Source organism: Nilaparvata lugens, chromosome 11, assembly GCF_014356525.2.
Source record: "Nilaparvata lugens isolate BPH chromosome 11, ASM1435652v1, whole genome shotgun sequence".
NCBI classification, from domain to species: Eukaryota; Metazoa; Arthropoda; class Insecta; order Hemiptera; family Delphacidae; genus Nilaparvata; species Nilaparvata lugens.
In genome coordinates, this window is record NC_052514.1 from 35,566,755 (window position 1) to 35,587,393 (window position 20,639).

Sequence of the window (20,639 nt, forward strand, 5' to 3'; positions counted from 1 at the left end):
TCCTTCGTATAGTGAGCTTTTATTTGGTTGTTTATGGTGATAATGGAACAGGTAACAGCAATATGTACCTAGGATACATTATTTTATTCTAGGTAAATTGGGTAACAGGATACAGGTAATCGCATAACCCGATTTTAGATAATGTAACTTTGAACAATTATTTATAGCAACTAGACAAAGTAGACTTAGTGTAGCGGATAGGACAACCACTATCCATATTCCGAATATCAACCAAACCTGAGAGATTTGCGTTTTTCATGAAATCCATGAATTTTCATAATGGATTTTTGCAAAGAGGTCAACAATTAAAATCGCTCAAACTCTCAGGAATGAAAGTACTTGGCGAGAGGAACAATGATATGTCATCACATTGGCCAAATTCACTCCTATTCTAGAGTTATAAGCATTTGAAGATGAGTGATTTTTCTGATCTGCGAGTGGGGGAAAGATTTTGTTTGAGTGAATAACTCACCCTGTATTGTAGCGAAACGTCTCATATTATAGCACGACACTTGTTAGGTCAACCTCTATCCATAGCCCGAATATCAACCAAATCTGGGAAATTTGTATTTCTCATGAAATCCATGAGTTGAACTGTCGGTCCCAGCTGTATGAGAAATATGACAGTCGTAAGGCCCATTGACAGCTTAATTGATATATTCAGGCGAGGTGAGACCTTCCAGCTGTAGGCTACTGCTGCACTATTAGAGTACAAGACAGGGTGATGATAAAAAGACTTCACAACTTTGAAAGCACATGAATATTTATTGAAATCACTTATAGAATTGAGAAAGGTGTCATTTTGTTGGTGTCACCCACCGATAATCGATTTGAGATAAAATGACTTCACAACTTTGAAAGCACATAAATATTTATTGAAATCACTTATAGGATTGAGAAAGGTGTCATTTTGTTGGTGTCACCCACCGTAATCGATTTCAGCCACATTCGTACCAGAATATCAGGCGTAGCTTGTGCAACCGCAGCGATCTGTATGTGATTCTGTTTCGGAGGTCATTAAGAATGTCTGGTAGAGGTGGAACATAAGCCTTACCCTTAATAAAACCTCACAGGAAGAAATCCATTGATAATTTATTATCATTTAACGAAAATCCTAAATAAATGCTGTAAATCACCCCGAAGACTTCTGCTACTGCAGACATTGACAACAGGGTTAACAGCTAGATGGAAATTCGATGAGAACCACTATCCAAAAACCATTGCAGCCCGGGCTGGCAACCAGTTTTTGGATAGTGGTTCTCATCGGATTTCCATCTAGCTGTTAACCCTGTTGTCAATGTCTGCAGTAGCAGAAGTCTTCGGGGTGATTTACAGCATTTATTTAGGATTTTCGTTAAATAATAATTATAGATTAATCAGCATTTGAATAAATGCATTCTCTATTTAATTCCATCTGAAATCCATTGATGTTAAATCCGGTGAGCAGGTGGCTATGCAATTGGCCACCTTCTTATCTTCTGATACTCTAAAGAAAGAGAGAGACTCCCTATTCATTCCTGATAAATGAATAGCTCCTTCAGTGAAATTCACTCAAAACTGTCAGATTTCTACATTAATATCATCAGTACTTTCCACTGAACTAATTCTGACTAAAGCTGCATTCCTCTCAACTCAAAGCCAGCTGTATTGTTGGTGAATTCTGTAGTGAAATTCACTTGAAACTGTCAGTATTCCTTGTGAATAGCGTCAATACTTCGTACATTCAACTAATGCTGACAGAATCTAAGTGAATCCTACTACAGTGAGATTCACAAGGATCTGACAGTATTATTCTTGTAGATGACATCGATATTTTAGGTATAACAATGCTGACAGATTGAAGTGAATCTCACTATAACTTACAACTCTACTAACTTAGCCAAGACTTTCCCTCTCAGGCAAAGACTAATCCCGATAATTGTGGGGACTTGCTTCGTGTTTTGTAGAACTTGCCTCATGTGCCTCATGCCTTATCTGTTTTATGCCTCTTGTCTTATTTGTTTCATGCATCTTGCCTCATTTGTTTCATGCCTCTTGTCTCATCTGTTACATGCTTCTTGCCTCATCAGTATCATGCTTTTGCTAATCACTTTCATGATCCTTGCCTCTATTCCATGCCTGTTGCCTTAACTGCTTCATGCCTTTTGCATCATCTGTACCATGCCTCTTGCCTCAGCTGTTTCATGCCTCTTGCCTCATCTGTTACATGTTTCTTGCCTCATCAGTATCATGCTTTTTCTAATAACTTTCATGATCCTTGCCACTATTTTATGCCTGTTTCCTTATCAGCTTCATGCCTTTTGCCACATTTGAACCATGCCTGTTTCCTCATCTGTTACATGTTTCTTGCCTCAGCTGTTTCATGCCTCTTGCCTCATCTGTTACATGTTTCTTGCCTCATCAGTATCATGCTTTTTCTAATCACTTTCATGATCCTTGCCACTATTTTATGCCTGTTTCCTTATCAGCTTCATGCCTTTTGCCACATTTGAACCATGCCTGTTTCCTCATCTGTTACATGTTTCTTGCCTCATTTATTTCATGCATCTTGCGTCATCTGTTACATGTTTCTTGCCTCATCAGTATCATGCTTTTTCTAATCACTTTCATGATCCTTGCCACTATTTCATGCCTGTTGCCTCATCAGTATCATGCTTCTTCTAATCACTTTCATGATCCTTGCCTCTATTTTATGCCTGTTTCCTTATCAGCTTCATGCCTTTTGCCACATCTGTACCATGCCTCTTGTCTCATCTGTACCATGCATTCTGCCTCATTTGCTTCATGGATCTTGCCACATCTGTTAGATGTTTCTTGCCTCATCAGTATCTTGCTTTTTTCTAATCACTTTCATGATCCTTGCTTCTATTTCATGCCTGTTGCCTTATCTGTTCCATGCGTCTTGCCTTATCTGATTGATGCCTCTTGACACATTTGTTCCATGTATCTTGCCCCATCAGTATCATGCTTTTTCTAATCACTTTCATGATCCTTGCCTCTATTTTTTCATGCATGTTGCCTTATCTGCTTCATGCCTCATGCCTCACCTACTCCATTCCTCTTGCCTCATCTTTTACATGTTTCTTACCTCATCAGTATCATGCTTTTTTCTAATCACTTTCATGATCCTTGCCTCTATTTCATGCCTTTTGTCTTATCTGCTTCATGCACCTTGCCTCATCTGTACCATGCCTCCTGCTTCATCTGTTTCATGTCTCTTGCCTTATAATATTTGTGTATGGGACATGCCCCATGTGTTTCATCCTCACCTCACCTTCTTCATGCCTCTTGCATCATCTGTTCCATCTTCCATGCTCCTTGCCTCTTGCCTCACTACTTCCTCTCATCTTCCCTCATCTGTTTCATGCTGTTTACCTTACCTTTTTGGTGCCTCTTGCCTCATCTCTTCCATCATCCTTGCCTCTTGCCTCTTGCTTCGTATCTCGTGTCTCATAACTTCCTCTCCTCTTGCCTCATCTGCTTTATCTTTCTTGCCTCTTGCTTCATTTCTGTTGCCTCATGTGTTTCATGCCTCTTTCCCCACCTTTTCCATGCCTCCTGCCCCATCTGGGCCATCTTTCATGGCTCTAGCCTCATGCTTCTTGCCTCTATCCTCATCACTTCCTATCCTCTTGCTTCATCTGCTTCATTTTTATTGCCTCTTGCCTCATGTGTTTCAATCACACTCTCTTGCTATCTCTCCATTTTTCCACCTTCTTAAACTCCTAACAGTTCCTTCAACGACTCCTTATTTTCTTTTCTCCAAGATCAATCCGTGGTACTCATCTTTACAAGAAAATCCATTGTATGAAGTAAAGAAAACCTTAATAATTGAGACAAAAATATCCATACACACACTCCCTCTCTATCTCTCAGCGTTTCGTTTACTTTTCACCTTTTTAAACTTCTTCCAGTTCTATTAAATATAGTTTTTCTTCTCCTTAGTTTCTCTTCTCCAAGTTCCATCTGTACTACTCAACTGTATTGGAAAAGCTATATCATCAAATAAAGGAAACCCCAATAATTGAGACAAGAATATCCACAGATACACTCCCTCTCTATCTCTCACCTTCTTGAACTTCTCCCAGTTCCTTTAAATAACGTTTTCCTCCACCTACTGTCAAAAGTACTCACTTTACTCCCTGAAACATGATACTAAAGTGTCACTTTTCGCTCTCGGTACTAAAAAACAGAAAAACTCCCTAGGGAATAAAAGTGACTCCATTTAAATAACATGGGAAGCATCTATATTTCAAAAACGTACATTTGGAATAGGTCAGAAGGTCTAAGCTCAGATGAGGAAGCATATAGAGTAGTCATTAAACCAACTAAATTCAATACCTCAACCAGACATTTGATCGATATATAAAATTTATGTTTGTATGCTGAAATTATTATTACAAACTTCATATCACTATACTAAAAAAATGTATATATTTTTTTCTTTTATTCCATGTTATTCAAAATATCATCCAACGAATATTACTTATTAACTAATCAAATTTGAAACGGGAACTTCATCATAGCTGTCATTGTTGTTACAACTTTAGCCGACAGATAGTGCTGTCGGAGGAGAACTGTGATTACAAGCCAGCTGTTTCTGTTTACTTTTTAGATTATGTTGTAACACATTGTTTGGTCACATACGTTTTTAAAATTATTTTATTAGCAGTTTTTATAAAAATGTAGGTGGAGGAAAAATGTTGTGTATATCACGAGTGAAAAATGTTTTTTCTCCCTCAGGAAAATTGTTGCCCTCGGCTTCGCCTCGGGCTTCAAACTTTTCCCTCAGGGAGAAAAAACAGCACTTTTCACTCTAGATATACAAATAACTATTTTCCTCCTCCAAGTTTCATATGTGATACTCAACTGTATTGGAAAAGCTATATCATCAACTAAAGGAAACCTTATTAATTAAGACGAAAATATCCACACAGTCCCTTTCTATCTCTCAGCGTTTCTTCTTCTTTTTCGCCTTCTTTGACTTCTTCTAATTACTTTCAATAGCGTTTTCCTCTTATCCTTACATCCTCCTCTACAAACTCCATCTGATCACTAGACTACTAGTTACTTCCACCCGATTTAAAATGCCCAATCTCTTAGTGAGTGTGGACAAAATCTTACAAATTGAATTTGTAGAAGACGACAAGACTTTGAGAGAAGCCATTGGAGATAAGAAAGAGAGAGTTGGAGAAAGAAAGGGAGAGAGAAAAGGAATAGGGGAAAATACAGAGAAGGAGAAGAGAGAGAAGAGATAAAAGCCATTGGATAGGTTTAATGAGGGGGAGAGAGAGATAATGAGTAAGAAGAAGAGGATAAAGAGTGAAGAAGAGAGAGAGAGAGATTGATTGATTGATTGATTGATTGATTGAGTACTTTATTTATGTAGATTACAATATATACTGTCTTATACACTTATAGACAATAGCTTACAATACAGCAAAATTATAGTGATGAATTTACATAATATAGACTAAGAAAATAATTATTGAACTGTATATGATATGAAAAAGCAATTTGTAATATATAATAACTATAGATAATAATTATATTGTTATGCATCTACATGAATTGGCGGAGCTTTGGACATATCAATGTCCATTCTTCGGAAAGAATATTAAAAATATCCTCCCCACTAACTCTCTACCAAAGAGTGAGAAGAAGAGGATAAAGAGTGAAGAAAAAAGTAAATTCGTATGGCTTCTGTTGGTGGGGAGTCCCTTGCGGGAAGGTCCCACCGCCTGAATATATAAGAGTGAAGAAGAGAGAGTGAGAGAGATAAAGAAAGAGAAAAAAGGGGTGAGGCGAAATACAGAGGACGAGGAGAGAGTGAGAGAGAAATAGAGAAGAGTAGAGTGAAAAAAGAGAGTAGGAGAAATGGAGAAAGAGAGGAAAGGAGTGAGGAAAAATACAGAGGAGAGAGAAGAAATAGAAGCTATTGTATGGGTTTAATGAGGGAGAGAAAGAGATAGAAGATAGGGGTAGAGTGAAAAAAGAGAGGAGAGATAAAAGCCATTGGATAATTTTAATGGGAGTAAGAGAGAGAGAGAGAGAGAGAGAAGAGGAGGATGAAGAGTGGAAAAGAGAGAGTGAAAGATAAAGAAAGAGAGAAAAGGAGTGAGGCAGAATACAGGGGACGAGGACAGAGAAGAAATAGAAGCCATTGGATAGGTTCAAGGAGAAAGAGAGAAAGAGTGAGAGGGGAGAGAGAGAGGTGTAGAGTGAAAAAAGAGTATGAGAGGAATAAGAAAAGAGAGAAAAGGAGTGAGGGGAAATACAGATGACGGGGAGAGAGAGAAATAGAAGCCATGGGATATGTTCAATCAGAGAGAGAGAGAGTGAGGAGAGGAAAGGAGAGTGAAAAGAGAGAGTAAGAGAAATTAAGAAAGAGAGTAAAGAAGTGAGGGAAAATACAGAGAAGTAGGAAAGAGAAGAGATTAAAAGCCATTGGATAAGTTCAATGAGAGAGATGTGAAGAGGAGGATGAAGAGTGGAAAATAGAGAGTGAGTGATAAAGAAAGACAGAAAAGGAGTGAGGGAAAATACAGGGGACGAGGACAGAGAAGAAATAGAAGCCATTGGATAGGTTGATTGATTGATTGAGTTCTTTATTTATGTAGATTACAACAATATAAATACTGGCTTATACACTTATATACAATAGCTTACAATACAGCCAAATTATTGATGAATTTACAAAATATAAATTAGGAGAATAATTATTGAGCTGTATATAATATGAAAAAAAAAACAATTTGTAATAACTATAGATAAAATATATAATTATTGTTATGCATCTACATAAATTGGCGGAGCTTTGGACATATCAATGTCCATTCTTCAGAAAGAATATTCGAAGTATTCTTCCCACTAACTCTCTACCAAATGAGGGAGAGAGAAAGAGAGAGATGAGAAGAGGAGGATGAAGAGTGGAAAAGAGAGAGTGAGAGAGATAGAGAAAGAGAAAAAAGGAGTGATAGAAAATGCAGAGAAGGAGGTGAGAGGCTTTGGATAGGTTTAATGAGAGAGAGAGAAAAAATAGGCTGGAGAGTGAAAGAAAGAGAGAAGAGGTAAAAACCATAGGATAAGAGTGTAATGTGGTAATCAGAGTCAAAGTAGAGCTGAGACTGTGGACCCAGGTGAAGACTTTTCCTCGTCTAACGATAACAGTCTTTTCCTAATTATTGACCGAAGCGAAGCTGAGGTCTTAGTTTCGACTCGATCGGCTTTTGTCTGTTTGTTGTTTGTACCGCAGTTACGGCCGCAGTTATTGTCCGATTTGGATAAAATTTGGTATACAAGTTTTTTGAAACAAGGCGCAGAAACGTATGTGTAACGATTTTTGATAAGACCTCCGGGTTTGTGTGTGTGTGTGTATGTATGAGTGTATGTGCGTACACGATATCTCATCTCCCAATTAACGGAATGACTTGAAATTTGGAACTGAAGGTCCTTACGATATAAGTATCCGACACAAACAATTTCGATCTGATGCAATTCAAAATGGCGGCTAAAATAGCGAAAATGTTGTCAAAAACAGGGTTTTTTGCAATTTTCTCGAGAACGGCTCCAACGATTTTGATCAAATTCATACCTAAAATAGTCATCGATAAGCTCTATCAACTGTCTCAAGTCCCATATCTGTAAAAATTTCAGGAGCTTCGCCCCATCAATGCAGATAGATTCCCAATTATCAGGCTACAGATACAATTGAAACGAAAAAAATCAAGTGGAGTATTGAGCATGAAAATCTCTACAATTAATGTTCAGTAACATTTTCACCTAAAATTGAAAATAAGCTTTAAATTCGAGAAAATTGTTGTTGATTCTATTAAATCATTCACTATGAAGAGATAGCAGACCTCAAGTGTGTCTTCAGCGTTATTGCACTGTCACCAGCTGGCTCAAATCTTTGAATAGTAGACTTGAGATGCGCGGGAACACTAGCGTCAGGTGATCAATTTTCATAACGGCAAGGAAAGTTGTGTGAGTGCGCCACACCAGATTTTTCTTTTTAGTATGAGGTCTGAAACCGAGTTGTAAGCATATCATTAGAACCACTTTTCATCAAAATTGAAACCATCATTAGCAACCTCCTGTCATTGACACCAACAAACCTATCTTTTTTAGAATTATTTTCTGTCTCACTATCGTCTGTGAGACGATTCATCGTATAAATTGCCTACTGCATACTCCATTTCTCCGTCAGTTGACGGAGAAATAATAATTAATTATAAAAAAAGTTGTAATATAGGTTAATATTGTAAATATGGGGACAATGTGAAAGTACTTCCTCAAAATAAATTTATAAGTCCGATGTCCCTGGAAACATTGTCACTAGCATTTTCAATGGAAAAAATAATAGATGACATTGCTAAATCTCCACAATATACTGTACTTCACATTAATTTGAAAGTTGTATTCATGAGCGAGGTCTACTGTTCGCAGAACTACTAGTTACTACTGACTACTGACTAAACTCCAAGATAACATAACACACCGGGACGTTGTGAGAAAAAATCGCACAAACTTCGTGATCTTATGGTTTTTGATGCGAGAAATATGAATCTGGAATCATATTTGCAAAATCACTTACTGTCCAGGAGATATGACCAAATTTCAGCCAAATCCAAGTTACTTTTTGTTTCAGTGTGTCTCATGATGGAAGAGGAAGAGACACTGAGTCCATGGTTTCATAAATTTTTTGTGAAAAATAAAAATTGCTCAAACTTTGTGATATTATGGCCTTTGATGCAAGAAACACGAATCTGGAATCATATTTGAAAAATTCCTTACCGTTCAGGAGATATGACCAAATTTCAGCCAAATCCGGGATACTTCTTGTTTCAGTTCCAATCCATGATTACCATCAATATTTTGTGAATAATAAAAATCGCTCAAACTTCGTGATATTATGGCCTTTGATGCGATAAACACGAATTTGCAATCATATTTGCAAAATTCCTTATCACGAGGTACACTAGAGTCTCGATTAACCGAGTCTCGGTCAACCGAGGTTCCGTGTTAACCGAGCATCGGATCGGCCAAGGTCAAGGTCAGTTTGGCAGCTAAGAAGCGAAGCAGTTCGATTACACAAAGAACTGTCAAAGATTTTTTCAAACCTTTGTAACTTTTTAATACTTTAAAGTATGTACTACTATTATCTAGTTGTGTGGTTTTGAATATAGTTCATGTTGGTGTACATCACATGGTACGTATTTTTATTTGATTTCCTTAACCCCTTATTTAGATTAGGCCCTCCGTGTTAACCGAGTATTTGACTATCCGAGGTTGTAGCGGTCCCGATTAACTCGATTAATCGGGACTCTAGTGTATGACCAATTTCAGCCAAACCTGAGATACTCTTTGTTCCAGTGTGTTTCACGATGGTAATCCATGATTACCATCAAATTTTTGTGAAAAATAAAAATCGCTCAAACTTTGTGATATTATGGCCTTTGATGCAAGAAACACGAATCTGGAATCATATTTGAAAAATTCCTTACCGTTCAGGAGATATGACCAAATTTCAGCCAAATCCGGATACTTCTTGTTTCAGTTCCAATCCATGATTACCATCAATATTTTGTGAAAAATAAAAATTGCTCAAACTTTGTGATATTATGGTTTTTGATGCAAGAAACACGAATCTGGAATCATATTTGAAAAATTCCTTACCGTTCAGGAGATATGACCAAATTTCAGCCAAATCCGGGATACTTCTTGTTTCAGTTCCAATCCATGATTACCATCAATATTTTGTGAATAATAAAAATCGCTCAAACTTCGTGATATTATGGCCTTTGATGCGATAAACACGAATTTGCAATCATATTTGCAAAATTCCTTATCACGAGGTACACTAGAGTCTCGATTAACCGAGTCTCGGTCAACCGAGGTTCCGTGTTAACCGAGCATCGGATCGGCCAAGGTCAAGGTCAGTTTGGCAGCTAAGAAGCGAAGCAGTTCGATTACACAAAGAACTGTCAAAGATTTTTTCAAACCTTTGTAACTTTTTAATACTTTAAAGTATGTACTACTATTATCTAGTTGTGTGGTTTTGAATATAGTTCATGTTGGTGTACATCACATGGTACGTATTTTTATTTGATTTCCTTAACCCCTTATTTAGATTAGGCCCTCCGTGTTAACCGAGTATTTGACTATCCGAGGTTGTAGCGGTCCCGATTAACTCGATTAATCGGGACTCTAGTGTATGACCAAATTTCAGCCAAACCTGAGATACTCTTTGTTCCAGTGTGTTTCACGATGGTAATCCATGATTACCATCAAATTTTTGTGAAAAATAACAATTGCTCAAACTTCGTGATCTAAAGGTGCGTACAGACTTTCGTTCCGCTCCAAGACCGAACGTCACTCCAGCAGAGCGATTGATGATCGACCGGCGAGCAACAATGGTTCGACCGGGGAACGCGAGAAGATCTACCATCTTCCGTAACGTTCATGATCGGTGCGAGTAGAGAGCGGAGGCGGAGCGATTGCAGTGCGATGGTGGTACGTGGGCGGTACGAGGGAGGAGCGTGCTCGGTGCGGGTTGGAAGCACGAGTATGTGTACGCAGCTTAATGGTCTATGATGCAAAAAACACGAATCTGGAATCATATTTTCAAAATTATTCACCGTTTAGGAGATATGACCAAATTTCAGCCAAATCTAAGATACTTTTTGCCTCAGTGTGTCTCACGAAGAAATCGCTCAAACTTCGTGATCTTTTGGACTTTGATGCGAGAAACATGAATCTGAAATCAGATTTGCAAAATTCCTTACTGTTCATTGAATATGGCCGTTTGAAAATTTGCAAATTTTATGTTTGAAGCTGCATAAACTCATCCTGTATAGTAGCTGCTGATGCCAAATTTGGCTCCGAAATTTCTTAGGTCGAGCTTATGTGTCTGCTATGTTTTAACTTCCTGTTACATTTCTAAAATACAAATGAGCTCAGTAGTCACATAAATCATGAGAAATTTGAATTTCCCGCTCAAATAGTATAATTTACTGCAGCTATTTAAAAAAAAATTCATTGAGCAGGTCAAACTTTCAATAAATAATATACCTGAAAGAAATGTTTTTGATAAACAGTCAGAAGTTGATATGCTGAATTCATAATATCAATATTTATATAAATCTACTAATTAAATCATAATTAATAAAAATAATAATTTAATCAATATAAATCATGAGAATTTTGAATTTCCCGCTAATCATGAGAAATTTGAATTTTCGCTCAAATGGTATAAATAAAGAGAAATTTGAATTTCCCGCTCAAATGAGAAATTTGAATTTCCCGCTAATCATGAGAAATTTGAATTTCCCGCTCAATAGCTGCTCATTTGCATATTAGAAATGACCAGATTTCTACCAGGGCAGCAGAAACATGCAAGAGGTAGCAGGGATTTTTCAACGCCTTCCAATGGAAGTATAGGCAACCCGCAACACTGATCTAGTTCGTGTACCTCTTGTATGTTTCAGATGCCCTGGTAGAAATCTGGTCATTTCTAATATGCAAATGAGCTATTTGAGCGGGAAATTCAAAATTCTCATTATTAGCGGGAAATTCAAATTTCTCATGATTTAGACTATTTGAGCGGGAAATTCAAATTTCTCATGATTAGCGGGAAATTCAAATTTTTCATGATTTAGACTATTTGAGCGGGAAATTCAAATTTCTCATGATTTATACTATTTGAGTGGGAAATTCAAATTTCTCATGATTAGCGGGAAATTCAAATTTCTCATGATTAGCGGGAAATTCAAATTTCTCATGATTACTATAAATCAGTGTTGGATGAAAATTAACTGGAAATACTACCAGGGCAGCAGAAACATGCAACAGGTAACAAAATCATTTTTTTCATGAAATCCATGAATCCTAAAATTGAAATTGCTCAAACTCTTAGGAATGATGATGGTATTTGAGGAGATGGTATTTCAGCCAAATCTGAGATACTTCTTATTGCAGTGTGTTTCACGATGTAAAAAAAAGTATCTCAGATTTGGCTGAAATTTGCACCTTGAATGAAGCTGTACCTGAGAAATGTCAGCGCCAAATTTGGCATTCCGAGCTACTTTCCACTACAATACAGAGTGAATTATTCTCTGAAACATAAAGGGCCGGTTTCCGAGCTCGGGTTTCAGATAAGTCCTAGACTTTAAACAGCTGGAGTCAGAAAATTGGCTTTCCGAAACGGGGCGTAGTCGCAGTCATTGTCATAGTCACGTTTGAATTAAATTTCGAAAAACTAGAAAATTGAACACAAAATAAAATAAAGAGAAAATAGTGTAGAGTTTCAGCTATTTTGAATTATTTAGGAATGTCTAATTTCGTCAAGGAAAAACGTTTCCAATTATAGAAATGAGAAAATAGAAACTACGACTACTTTATAAAAGCTGCGACTACGTCCCGTTTTAGAAAGCCAATTTTCTGACTCCAGCTGTTCAAAGTCTAGGCCTTTGATAAATCCCGAGCTCGGAAACCGGCCCAAAATCTTACCCCCAACTCTGAGGGCAGAAGAATATTTCATCATCAAATGCTTTTAACTCAATAATGGGAATGTCGTGCTATAATATTGTCATATTATTTATCACGTACTATAATAAGAATGCCATCTTTTGTCATTTTTATTGATCAATTGATAATAATCTTGACAATAGAAATGATTTAATTTGTAATGCAACTCCTACATAAGATGAAAATCTCAAAGAGTCTTTATATTGTAGAATATTACAAGTGTTAATATTCTCAATAGCAAGTAACTATACAACTAAATTCAATCCATTTGTGCTTTTTCCATCGTATATTTTTCAATATGTGACGATTGCCAAACAATTTTATTGTTTTACATGCAATGAGTAATAAATTCAAATTCGAATAGCTTGGAATTGTTAAATAAATTGTACAAAGTAGCCTACTTTCGATATAGAATGCTCACTTTATTTCTTATCGAAGTACCATAATAATAATGAGAAAATACAATAGTACACAGTTATTGACAGATAAAGTTACAAACATCCTGACATTACAAGAAATACACAACTTTTAAACAATATACAAAATAAAAAACACAGCATTCATTATACAGATCAATTATTAAACACTTATTGACATGGGCTACTTTTAAATTAATAAAACAAAATAAATCTTATAGCACCCTTTATTTTTTGAAAAAAAAATTTAAAATAGTTGAACAACTAGTTTCGGTTTACACCATCTTCAGGTTCTAAAATGAAATAAAAATCAAGAGTTAAAATTTTATTTTATTTAAGAGTTATTGAATTTTATTTTATTTTAGAACCTGAAGATGGTGTAAACCGAAACTAGTTGTTCAACTATTTTAAAGTTTTAAAAAATAAAGGGTGCTATAAGATTTATTTTGTTTTATTAAGATCAATTATTGTATGTTTTTACTCTTTCATCAGTTTTGTGGACAACAATATACCATCTCAGATATATTATTAATTCATATAAAAATATAGGGACTATTATAGTTACAATTACACGGTATTACAATCTGGTTTCAATATTTTACAATATAAAGATACTAACTTCAGGACTAAAGAAACTGAGTCTGAGATCAAAATTAGATGTAAATGTCAACAGAGGTAAAATAAGATGAATTGAAGTGAAAACTGTTATCCAATTAATGAATTAAATGACAAAAGTGGTACTTTTGATCATAAAACGTACAATAAAAATGTTAAGTTATCTAATAATAATAGTTATCTAATATAAAAACCTACTTTGTGGAAATAATAAATTGAGGACTGAAAATTTTGTGAAGTGAGAAACTACAAGACTTAACCTATTTCGGACTAAGTGTAACCTTATTCAAATTTGGGAGAGGAATAGCACAAGGTTACCTTTTTTCTCCCTATCATTTTGATGATATGTACGTATTGTATGAATCAATAAAGAATCAATCATCAGTATCTGAATGTTCGTTCAAGAAAGTGGAATATAGGTACTCCTACTTATATCCTGAATCAATAATGAGGTAATACTGTAGAAGAATTTTAAACTAATATACAACAGATAATTGATTGTTTCACTCCACTTTTTCAACTGAATTATAAGAATAGTCAATATTGGTAAAAGTTTTATCAATTCTAACAGAACTCATATTCACTTACACTCGTTTGCACAAAAGCCAGTTGAATTCTAACCGTGATTAAATGTCACGAGTACCTATCAGAGAAGCCTTCTTCTTAAAAAAAAACCTCCACTGATTGGTTGTCGAGGCATTTAATCAAGATTAACATTTAACAGGCTTTTGTGCAACAGAGCTGATGATATATTATATGATCACTATCTCAACATACTCAATAGAGTTAATATTTTTTAAACATTAATACTGGTTCATGGCTGCATAAAGCTATTCCACATTGAATATTGGTCCACATTTTTCTAGAAAATGATAAATTCATTAAATATTTTTCAACATTGAAACATTATACTCTAAAAACAGGTGACTTTCTAAACAGGTGAGAATCTATCACTTTGAAACAGTAATGTGAATATTCTTATTATTAATATAATCTACAATAATGGAAAATAACAATCAATCATCGATTACTGTACTCACAATTAAAGTAACTAAATTTAACACAAGTATTGATTCAATCATATTGTTCCTATACACTCGTTATTAATAAATATTCCTACACAGCTATATTGAGGTCCACGTTATAATGGCAGTGGAGAAAGATGGGAGAACAACGATACCGAACCTCTGTCTTGTCAATGCCTTCTATAGACGGTAGCTGATTAAGGTTTATTGATGTAATATTAGCTGTTCATTCTCGTTTAAAATAATCAATTATATTTTATTAAGCAAGAAATTATATTTTTCAATAGTTTCATAATTAATATTCATAATGAAGATGAAATATTTTGTTAATTGATTATTAATTCTACATAGTTAAAAGACGATCTGGCAACAGAGCAAAGAGAGAAAGAGATAGCGCTATCCGCCTTGTTGGATGATAGACAAGGATAGCAATACCATTGCTAATCTGACATTGCCATTATAAAGTGGACCTGACTATAGTCAAAACAATTTCACTGATTTTAAAGTGTGATGTTTAGATATTCCTTTCGTTCAATTCTTTCTGTATCTTATTTTTTTATTTTCTTTCAAATTCAAACATTACTAACTTACATCCTATCACAATAGTTACATTTTACACCATGTTTTATCCATAGTTACATAGAACATGTCAGAATAACACAGATCATTACATCAATAATATCAACAGAAAGATATGATGAGTATTTGGGATGAAACGTTACTAATATTATTAATTGAAAAATATAATAATCTAATAATGGTTATAATCGTTGAATGATTATGTGTATTTTTGTAAATAAATAAATAAATAAAATTTTACTATCAACTGAGTAAAACTATATGTTATTGTTGTACATATCATATTGTTATATATCGGATACAAAGGGCCGATTTTCGAGCTCGGGATTCAGCTAAGTTCTAGTCTCTAAACAGCTGGAGTCAGAAAATTGGCTTTACGAAACGGGGCATAGTCGCAGTTCTCATGATAATCTTTATCTTCTAATTTCTATAATAATTGGAAACTTTTCCTTGACGAAATGGAACATTCCTGAATAATCCTAAATAGCTGAAACTTTACACTAATTTCTCTTTATTATTTGTGTTCAGTTTTCTAGTTTTTCGAAATTTAATTTAAACGTGGACTGTGACTACGCCCCGTTTTGAAAAGCCAATTTTCTGACTCCAGCTGTTTAAAGTCTAAAACTTAAAGATCCCGAGCTCGCGAAAACCGGCCCTAATTTGTAAATATAGTATATTTCGCACCTAGAGCAGAAAATGAGATTTTTCCGGCTCGAAATCGGTTTTCAAGTCCGAGGACTAGAAAAGATTGAGAGCCGGAAAAACATTTTTGCCCGTGTTGCGAACGCTATTTTTCGCCACACACAAAAATAAACAATATATATATATATATATATATATATATATAATATATATTATATATATATATATATATATATATATATATATATATGAGAATAGTTGTTTACTAAGCACTTCCGAAAGCAGAAGTGGAAGGTGATAGCTCTAGCAAATCTGAGGTAATCTGAATATCAGGAAATTGTCCAAGTATTTTTATTTTTATTCTGATTTGTCTAAATGACCTAAAAGATGATGTTCAATTATGTGGGAGGCTGAGTTTATACTTTTTTATTCTTTCAAATGACAATAAGATGATATTATTATAAATGTTTTAATTATTGAATAATAAAATCAAATAATGGAAAGTTTTTAGATCAGCTGTTTTAGCACACTTGAAATTTAGCGGCCGGAAAGGGTACTCTTTCTGGCCTTAGCCGGAAAGAAACCTATTCTGACATCAGACGAGGGTCGTCTGCAAACAATGTCTTTCAGATCTACGTAGGGACTGGAAAACAGCTGCTTTCTGTGCAGTGTGGCGAAAAATATAATAATCTAATAATGGTTATAATCGTTGAATGATTATGTATATTTTTCTAAATAAATAAAATTTTACTATCAACTGAGTTAAACTATGTTAGACACACAATAAGCTTCGGTTGACGTGTGAGGCTCTTTAAACCTTTGGGTGCCGGTTGCACAACAGCCGGTTAAATTTTAACCGTGATTAATTCCAGGATAACCAATCAGAGAAGCAGTCTTTTCAAAAACGCCTTCTCTGATTGGCTCTCGTGAAATTAATCACGGTTAAAATTCAACCGGCTGTTGTGCAACCGGGCCAAAATCTTTCGAACTATGTTATTGTTGTACATATATCATATTGTTACATATTGAATAATAAGCAAATCTATCTATTTTAATTGAAATATGATGTGTCAATTTCAATTGAAACAATCATTAACCTCAATAAAATACGTTTTGAACGCATAATAAATTTGAATCTAGGTTACCTAATTCAATAGTTAATTTACTAAAATTCAAAACTAAAATACTTTTTGAAAGTTAGTCACATTGTAGACAAAAATATTGTCAACTTTAGTGGAATTCACTTTCAAACTGTCAGCATTCCCAATAGACAACATCAAAGATTCCCATCCAATCAATACTGCCAGTTTAAAATGAATCTCACTACGATGACTACATTTTATTCAATATAAAATTTTACTAACCTTTAATAAAAACTTCCATACGTTTTGAACGCGTGATAAATAATATAAAATTAAGTTTTCAACTATTTTTTAACTGGTTCTTATTTTTTTAACTGAGTTTTCAACTACGAAAACCATTAAACATTCATTTCTTGAATCACTAGTTTTTGAAACAGACGATTGTCGCATTGGTAACTTTGAAGTTAACAAGTGCACAAACTATAATTAAATAACTTCTTTATGTATGTATGTAAAATAATGCATGTTGTATTTAAATGGATCTGTATTTATAAATTTAATTGACCGAACGTAGTGAGGTCTATGTTTTAACTCTGATCTTCTTTTGTCTGTCTGTATGTAACGCATTTACGGCCAAACTCATTGATAGAATTCTATGAGATTTGGCAGGAATATTCCTTTTTTAACTGCGCGTCGATGTATGCACAAGGTTTTTTGAAATTTTGCATTTTAAGGATAATATGAAAGAAAAAGGAATTCCCTCTATACTCCGATATCGCTATAATATATATATCATCTACTCTGTAGATGAGATTAATCAGACTATAGAATTATTCATAATCAATCAGCTGACAGTGGATTATTCATTGCATGCATTACACAGATGTCTGGAGAAGCAGGTGAACAGGTGACACCAGATACTTGTGGATGAGAAAACTGCGTGAGGTCTACTGTTCACAAAACTACTATAGTGAGGTCCACGTTAGTGGAGAAAGATAGTAGAACAACGTTGCCGATCCTCTGTCTTGTAAATGCCTTCCATAGACGGTAGCTGATACCGGTTTTTTGATATAATATTAACAGTTCATTATCGTTTAGAATAATCAATTATATTTTATTAAGCAAGAAATTATATTTTTCAATAATTTCATAATGAATAATCATAATTGAGACGGAAGATTTTTCAATTAATTATTGATTCTATATTGTTGAAAGACGATGTGGCAACAGAGCAAAGAGATAAAGAGATAGCGCTATCCGCTTGTTGGATGATAGACAAGGATAGCAATACCATAGCTAATCAAACACTGCCATTATAACATGGACCTCTCCATAGACGCCTTCGTTTTCCGTTGAAGTTGACAGTAGATTGTTTTAGAAATTCACCAGTACATAGTGCAAGCTGGATGATATTCAATACAGAGACTATGATAATCACTATAATATTTTTATAGTTACTGTAGATATTCAATACAGTGACTTTAGCCTCTGGCCTCTAACCAAGGCACAGAAGATAGGTATGATTGCTAATCAAACACTGTCATTATAACGTGGACCTCACTATATTACAATATTCTCAGGATCCTTTATACAGTTGGCAAGATCTCTTATACGATTCTCCTCATTCATACGCAAAATAAATAACAGACTTAGTGCCGGTTAAGTTTTAACCGTGTTTAATTCCACAAGAACCAATCCGAGAAACCGCCTTTAAAAAAAACCTTCTCTGATTGGTTCTCGTGAAATTAACCACGATTAAAATCTAACCAGCTTTTGTGCAACCAAGCCTTAGACTAAATGTTGTCACCGACAGAAGCAGATGAGTTTGAAGAAGGAGAGAAAAGAGACCTTCTCTGATTGGTTGTCGATATCTTCAACGGTATTGGCCAGTGGCTTATCTTTGGTTTCCGGTAGCGAGGCGACAAGTATGGCGGTCAGAATGGACAGGATCCCACATAAAGTGCTCGGTAAATACCAGTATTCTTTGCCTCCCTGCAAGTGATTGACAAAACATATACATAATTATTATACTATACATATAAAAGTTGCTAAAAATACTAAACTTAGTTCTAATTATGATACCCCACTATAGTAATATGTGTCGGGGCGATCATAATATTCTTCTCTAAAATATGTATAAAAAATTTAGTTATAAAAGTTTGTTAGTTATTGAAGGTAGAATACAAACTTATAAGTATATTATAAAAATATGACAGTAGTTCATCCTATATCCTATTTACAATGAGCTCCTCGGTCTGGCAAATGCCAGTACCATATAACCAATTCCGTACTGCTCTTTTAAATCTATTTCGTCCTTTGTGATCTGCGGGATTTTATTGTAGATTCTAGGACCTACATATTGTAGAGATCTTTGACCAAAAGCTGTGTTCATTCTGGGAACGAGAAGAAAATTCATGTATAGAAGTAATCGAATGTATAACAACATGTCGTCAAAAATAATTCAAAAACGAAGTATAAAACAGGCTGAATAAAAAGATTAGATGCTATTAAAATGTAGAAACTCAACTAAAATTTATAAAAACCGGGTTTCAAATGAGATAAACATTGAAACAATACAAAACAACGCTCAAATCAAATTAAAACAGTAAAAAAACTAGGTGTGTATTGAGAAAAGCATCGGAAATATTCGAAAGAATTCAATATTCATATATTAATACAATCACAAATTATCATATCCTATTATATAAGGCAAGCAATTTCGGTACGGTATATCTGTTTATATTTTTATATGTGGTTAACTGGTTATTTATGTTCAACGGATCAAGCAAGCAATTTCGTTATATCTTTATATCTGGTCATCTGGTTATTTATGTTCAACGGATCTCGAGAACGGCTCTAACGATTTTCACGAAATTTGGATCATGGTAGGTTTATGATATAAAAATTCGATTGCACTAGGTTTCATCCTTGGGAAAACTCGCTGAACGACATTAAAAGGATAATTCCTCCTTGGCTGAAACAGCTGAGACCTTCGTCGTCTGTGGATAGTAAAAAGTGAGCGAGTGATCCTGTGGAAAATCAAAATATCGCATCCCCGAAATTCATAAGCTGACGTAGAGCCAGCTGTGAAATATAAATACGATCATTTGAAAGAATTGTGTTCTGTTTATCAATAAATAAAACTAACAAGCGAAGCTCGGTGTCCCGATATTAGTTCTGACTGGAACAGAGGAACAGGCTTGGCCAATATAATCAACGGTCCATGGTGTTTAATGTATTTTTAGCCTAAACCTGTACTCAAATTTATAAAATTGAAAACATAATCCCAATTTGAAACATGTTATTTATCAAATTTTGGGAGAGTGACAGTTTTTAGCTGAGCCTGTTTATTGGATATTTGTGTCTGAACAAGAATAGGATAGAACCGCAGCCTTTAATTTGACCTAGGAGGGCGGATTTAAGGCGCAGTCGGCCCTCTCTTACACACAACCCTCGAAGAAATAGATGAATAAATAAATAAACACAATGTAACTAAACTCAAACAAATCATAAAGTACGTTGTCTTTTTTTCTTTGGGGCTACTTTTCAATATAAATAAAAATAGATATCTAAATACCTTTTTAAAATTGTTTCGGCTATAATATGATGCCATTATTAAGTCATAATAACAAATGTCATCATAATGACTTGGCATCATATAGCCGAAGCATGTTGTGACTAAATAATTTTAAAAAGGTTATTAGATTTCTATTCTTATTTATATAAAGTACGTTTCTCACTCAAATAGATAC

General features: G+C 34.7%; 1 protein-coding gene across 6 annotated transcripts in view; it reads right to left on the reverse strand.

The window, feature by feature from the left end:
- Positions 1 to 18,093: 18,093 nt before the first annotated feature.
- Positions 18,094 to 20,639, reverse strand: part of LOC111056584 (organic cation transporter protein) — a 65,500-nt gene continuing 62,954 nt past the window's right edge. For all 6 annotated transcript variants that reach the window (XM_039438320.1, XM_039438322.1, XM_039438321.1 and 3 more), the window contains one exon: positions 18,094 to 18,879. In XM_039438320.1, the coding sequence (XP_039294254.1) occupies positions 18,691 to 18,879 (189 nt within the window). In that variant the 3' untranslated portion in view covers positions 18,094 to 18,690. The remainder of the gene's footprint in view (positions 18,880 to 20,639) is intronic.